The following is a 6,426-nucleotide window of genomic DNA, read 5'->3' as shown; positions in this document are numbered from 1 at the left end:
GAAGTCTGGGTTGGGTTGGGCTGGGTCCAGCGGCAGCGCGCGGTCCGCAGACCCTGTCCCACCCCGGTCCTCGAGACCGAAGGAGGTGGCCCCGCGGACCTGGAGCAGTGAGTCACCAGTGCCGGAGAGCAGGAGGCGGCAGCGCCGGTGGGCACCGATTTCCTGCCGGGTGACCTTGAGCAGGGCTCTTCCCCTTCTGGCCTTGGTGTTCTCCCGGTGAAGGGTGGTTCCCTCGGGGCCCCTCCAGACACCGTCCAGCACGGAGCCCCGCACTCTGTCCCCACCCGCCGTTCCCTGCAGGAGGCCATAGTGGAACCCTGACCGGAGACTGAAGAAAAAGGCCGTTTTCGTGACTGGCTGCGGTAGATAAACAGTGACACGTCTCGAGGAAACGAGGCCGGGGGCGCCCAGGTGGGCGAGAAGGGAGGGTGGGGGGCGTCCCGGAGCCGAAGCGCCGCGGGCTCGGGAGACTATGGGTAGGGACTGGGTCAGCTCTCCCGAGGCTGTCATGAATGCGCTGAAAGTGCAAGTTCATATCTGCAGAGTCGATCTGAAAAACGTGCTTAATGACCGACAAACGCGCTGCAGTCCTTTCCCATGAACCCCTGCAAACGGAGTCCGTCTCCCAGACCCGAAGAAATCAGATTCCGATACTGTACCGACCAGCAAAATGCCCGCTGCAGCAGTTCGTGGGAACGCTCCCTAGAAGTGCCCCAGCTGCAACCGGCTCTCCAAGACAAAGAGGAAGCGCTGCTACTCTCCGGAGTGGCGGCGTGAGCCTGTCCCTGCCATTATGCGGCACGGGCTGCCCAGGGCCACATCCTCCTTAGAGGGCGGCTACTACCACCTCCCCTCAATATCCATTAGGCAGCTTTCCTGTGCCCCCAACCCAGCCCTTGCTGCCTTAGGCAGCCCCCTCAGTGACTCCCACCAACCCCTAAGGAACAGTGGGGTCTGGGGTCTCCCTGAGATGAAGCCGAAATCTCCCGTGTGGCTTACATCCATTGCCCTGAATCTTAGGGCTGCAGAAACAAAGCAGCATATGAGGAGTGGATCTTCCCAGGTTCAGGGCATTAATTACTATATGAATGGAACATTATTCCATTCTAGCTGGAGAATTAACAGAAATAGCTGGTAGTTATTGAACATGGACTATACCATGGCATATTCCAGGCATTTTACCCTTAATATTTATTCCTCACAATGCCATATATATCACCTAATAATTAACGAGGGAAAAGCAGCAAAATGGAGGCTCCTTGAGGCTGGGGAGTTAGCCAGGTCTAGTCTCATGTGTCAAAGTGGGAGGGTACCACTAGGAACCCCAGCTGGTGAATGGCTAAGAATGTGTGCTGTAGAGCCAGACCGGGTACAAATCCTGGCCAAACCCAACAAGGTTGTGCTAAGGATTAAACAAGATGGTGGAAAGTGAACAGCCTGCACACAGTGACAGAGGGCAGGGACCGTTACTGGTTAATCTAGTAACGACTAAGGAAATAGTGGCCACTGTGAGGTCAGGAAGTTACTGTCTATTCCAGGCTGTGGGCATGCCCTACCTTTGCTACTAAGTGCCCTGAGCCATTCCATAGGCCCCGGTGGTACCATCTGTACCAGGAGGGCACTAGATTTTCTGGTCTTTAGGAGTCTCAGGGTCTGATGGGTAAACCCTGATGCATACACACTCATCTACACCGAGGAGGTGAGAAGCATGTAACCTCTAAGTTTGAGGCCATGTCAATCAATATGCAGTGGACAGTCACACGCAACTGAAACTCTAGCTGCTAAATGTGCTACAATGCCATATGCATTGTATCTTCTAGCTTGAGCTGTCTTCTAGCTCAAGAGTAGTTCTCAAACTACACCCCATGGGCTAAATCCTATTCCCAGCTGTTTGTACAGCCTTCCAGCTAAAAGTAGTAGTTGCATTTTTAAATGGTTGAAAAAAATCAAAAGAATGTTATGACATAAGAAAGTGATACAAAATTCAAATTTCAGGGTTCATGAAGTTTATGAGAACACAGCCATGCCCACTGATTTCTGTATTCCCTATGGTGGCTTTTGTGCTACCACAGTGGAGTTGAACAGTTGTGATTGAGACCATGGGGCCCACAAAGCCTAAAATATTTACTGTCTAACCCTTTACAGGAAAAGTTTGCTGATCTCCGTTCTAGCAGATTGAACCATGACAAGGATAAACATTAGCAGGTGATGATACAGGACCTTAAGAGTGTGCTCCTCTAAAGCGCGAAATGAGCATAGATGACCTGCTCTGACACAGGAATAAGAACCAAAAGAAAAGGACAATGTTTATCATGGTGGCCAAAAGATACTCACAAATAGTTCTTCCTTAATCAAAATATTGCAAATGTCTGAGATCGATTATCCTACCAGATACCTCTCCCTTTGTAAAATAACTTATCTTGGTCCTGGTTTGTCTCTCAGTCTCTTGTAAGTTAGGTTAATGTGAGTCAGAGAGGGCTGATTTGCCTGCCAGACTGAAGACCTGCTGGGAACTTAGTGAGCCTCTCAGTCAGGTACTGCTATCCTGCTGAATTGCAAATGAACATGCAGTTGATTTACATACAGGAAATTGTACACTTAAAAACCATGATCTGGGAGCACCTCCCCAACTTAGTTTGGAAGTGTATTTCCCAGGAGGAAAAAAAAATTGTTAAAAAAAAATTGTCAAAGCGATTATCTGTGTTCCCTGCACCCACACATCGTATATACTCCCCACTACCAATGCACATGGGTTCGGGGACCCACTCTTGCCCAAGCCTGCCTCGTCTACACACCACTTCCTTATTCCCACCCTCTTGCTACACCTAGTTTCTCCCTGAACTTCTCATACCCTGAAAACTGCCACCAATTGGAAAACCATTTGGCCTGACAAGATTCTCTCCTAAAAATGTCCACCTTTCCCGAGCTGTGGCCCAAGCAGAGAAGTGTGGCATGGACAAACAGCCACCAGGGTGGCCTGGGAGAACAGGAGAGGCACACATATAGGGCTGGGTGGGTTTACACCAATCTCAGGTAAATAGGATTATGTGGGCCAGCTAGGTATCCATGGGACTATGTGTTCCAAATTCCCCAAGGACTATACTTTCAGGAATTGTTTCTGTAATACATTACTAGAGAATGTTCTCTGAATGTGTAGAGCACAGAAAAATACAAAATAATAATAAATTCCAAATCAGCTGAGTCCCTGGGTGGCCTCCCTCACCCATGATCAAAATCAGCTGTGGAGGGGCCTTGCCACCACCCCCACCACTGCTGAAGATGCCCATCAGGTGAGCACCACTGTCCATGCTGACAGCACCCCTTCCTTAACATCCACCCCGCCACTGATCCTTAGGGGCCAGAGCCAAGAGGGAGTCCACATGGGAATGAGGGCAGGGACAAAGGCTTTGCCCCAACTCAAGGTCACCCTCTGTGCTCTGGGATCCAAAGCAGCTCTGCTGGTGCTCAGGGCTTCCTCTACCCTCTCACAGCCTTGGAATTTAATCCCTCTAACCAAACCTGTTGGAGAGCCCTGGCTGGGTACAAAGGGACAGCACACCCTCCCTTCCCACCTCACTCCCCACCGTGCGGGGCAATTAAGAGACAAAGACTCACTCGCATCTCAATGGACATGCAAACAGCCCAGACTGGCTGCAGGGAGGGGCGCATCGGGCTCTACAGCGATTTTCCCAAATGCCTGACTTCACAGTCAAGTTTCACCAGTCCCAGGAGACAAAAAAAAAAAAAATGAGGTTGTCGTGGCAAGCTTCCCCCCATAAGGCTAGAGTATTGACCTTTATCTTGAAATCATGAACTTGTTTTGGTATACAAAAGTCCTTTTATTTCATGAAAAGATAGTAGTGTTTTGTTTAATATGCTTACTTTGCAAAGTAAGAAGTTGGCAACCCTACCCGTCCCCAAACTAAAGAAAAAAGAAAAGAAATCTACTCATTGGTGAAATTCACAAGTCTGGGAACCACTGGCTATCCCAACAATATTCAGCCCACCCAGGCCCAGATACATAGGAATTTTTGGAACACACCCCATATGTAAACAGAAGCCCTAAAAATGCATTCTAAAACAATGTTTCCTCTGATACTTTTTGAGTTATAAGCACATTATCCCTTAGTCTCCTCCGCCTCTCCACAGCCTTCTTATTCTCTCCTCTCTTGGATTTTATAGTATGGCAAGGACAGGCAGGGCTTTGAATGCCATGCTAATGAGCAAAGATTTGGTTCTGAGAACAGAGGAGGAGCCACTGAAGGCTTTTAAGCATGAAGCAGCAGCGACAGGGAACTGGTCTACGGGAGTGCTACTGGCATCATGTAGGGAGAGAGGCTGGGGACTGTGGGGCTGGAGAGAGGAGTTTGGATTCCTGGTGTGGACGTGGTGGAGGTAGCAACTGTCATAGAAAAGAGGGGCTGGGTGTGTAGGGCTGGGTGTGTAGGCCTGGCCCAATTCTCAGGGCTGAGACGAAAAGAAAGTCCAAGGCTGGAGACAGATGATAGGCAATTATTACTCTGTCTGATGCAGATGGTTAAAGAGTTGAGCACCCAGTGTGATGGGAACACAGAGGTACGGCCCCTCTCCCAGTGCACGGTCAGCGTAGAGCTGACTCAAAGAAGTAACGGTTTGGCCTGCAGACGGCAGCGTGTTCTGAGAGAACCGCTGAAATGAGAGGAACCAGGTCACACAGGACTTGTAGACCAGGTGAAGACTGGACTCTACTCAAAGGCAACCATGAACCCCCAGGAGTTTTAAGCGGAGATGGGGTGGTGCTGCCGGGTGATAAGATCAGGTTGACATTCCATGGTTTCATTTCTCCACGGAGTCTCAAGACTCTGTTGTACAGAACCCAGAAAATGATGCTCTAGGTGACAGGAGCCATTCGAGTGAAAAGCTGGGGAGAGTGGAGAAGAGACAGGGGTGGGGGAGGAGAGGGAGGAGGCAGTGCAGAAGTCCCGGAATGCTTTGGCTGGGCTCAGGAGGAAGGGTGAGGTGGCATGGAGACTCTTCTGCTCTGCCTGCTTGTCCCAGAAACAGCCCAGTGTAGTGGGTCAGGAGCAGTGGCTTCACAGACAGCAGGGTCATCTTCCATTGCCGTGTTTCTGCAGAGCGACACCCCCCTACCACCACCACCACCACCACCAATCCCTCGTCTTACATGCAGCAGACTTGCTCACTCCCAAAGGGGGCCCTCTGTAATGTAATGCAACAAATTTCAATGAGAAACAAATCATCTCATCTTTTTTGATTCCTGTTAGGATTCCCACTGGTGGTTTGAGGAATTTTCTTAACCCACCAACAACCACACGATGGTGATGATATTGGCAATGATGGCCATGGTGACTATGATCCCAAAAGAAAAAAAGACGATGCCGAAGGCCGGTGGGTCACGACTTCGTTTCAAGGCTCATTATCATGGGAAGGCGTCCTCTTCCTTGGAAATGTAAATGCAGAACACCCATCCATCTTCAGGAAGCCCGTGCGTGTCAAGTCAGGCAGAGCAAAACCTTATACCTGCATGTTTTCCTAATGTGAGAGACTGCTCTGTAAATTTCTTTCCAGTGCTCAGTCGAGTTAATATGGAATTTGCATAAACACTTGGCAAGAAATAACGTATGTCTCTGTAATATTTCCGAGGCAGTATTTTCTTCTCCAAATCCTGACCTCTGTAGGAACAGGACTTAACATTTACCTCCCAAATGCAGAGTAGGGCTGTATTTAACTTACCTAGTGAAGTCTCCCCTAAGTAAGCACTCAGGTGACTCAAACCACAGAAACCAACGTTTGGTCTCTTTGAATTAAGTCTTTTCATGTAATTGAAGCAGCCCAAGAAACCTCCTGGAAAATGTTTCGGAACACAAATGTGGAATTCGGCATCCAATTAACAGCAATAACATTTTGTTCAAAAATAACTTTTGCAGACACATTGCGATGTCCAAAACAGGACTGCCCATTGCCAGCCCCCAAACCACTCTGCTCCTCCCACAAGTGTTCCCCTGTCTTAGTAAATGGCACCACCAATCTCCCAGTTGCTAGGGCCCCAAACCTGGGAGGCAGATTTGCCCCCCTGCCCTGATCTCACCCACTCCGTTACCAAATCCTGAGAACTCTGTCTCCTAAAGTCTTGAATGTGTACACTCATCCCTGCCCTGAATAACTGCACAGCAGCCTCCTCCAGCCCATTTTTTTTATCCAGCAACCACAGGAAGCTTCTTAAAAAGTAAATCAGATCATGTTGCTCCCTTGCTTAAAACCCTCCAGTCTCGTGTCCCAGGCCTTCCATCTCACTCACAGTAAATCCAAATTTCTATTTATGGTCTGCACAGCCCCACATGATCTGATCACGCCCCTGCCTCCCTATATAACTCCTTAACTCATTCCAGCTTCCCTTCTGCACTGCCTCCCGACCCCCAATCGTCA

At 49.3% G+C, this 6,426-nt stretch overlaps 1 protein-coding gene across 1 annotated transcript in view; it reads right to left on the bottom strand.

Annotated features, from left to right (window-relative positions):
- The window catches only part of CD99L2 (CD99 molecule-like 2), a 125,026-nt gene extending 121,718 nt beyond the window's left edge, over window positions 1-3,308 (bottom strand). Inside the window, exons 1-3 of the mRNA XM_011972336.1 lie at window positions 3,224-3,308; window positions 936-1,022; window positions 63-317 (exon numbers count right to left, since the gene is read on the bottom strand). Of these exons, the coding sequence (XP_011827726.1) occupies window positions 63-317; window positions 936-1,022; window positions 3,224-3,308 (427 nt within the window). The remainder of the gene's footprint in view (window positions 1-62; window positions 318-935; window positions 1,023-3,223) is intronic.
- Between the last annotated feature and the right edge of the window lie 3,118 nt (window positions 3,309-6,426).

The sequence above is a fragment of the Mandrillus leucophaeus genome, unplaced genomic scaffold, assembly GCF_000951045.1.
Source record: "Mandrillus leucophaeus isolate KB7577 unplaced genomic scaffold, Mleu.le_1.0 Scaffold1288, whole genome shotgun sequence".
Taxonomy (NCBI): Eukaryota; Metazoa; Chordata; class Mammalia; order Primates; family Cercopithecidae; genus Mandrillus; species Mandrillus leucophaeus.
The sequence above is the reverse complement of the archived record's forward strand: the minus strand, read 5'-3'. Positions and strand labels throughout refer to the sequence as shown.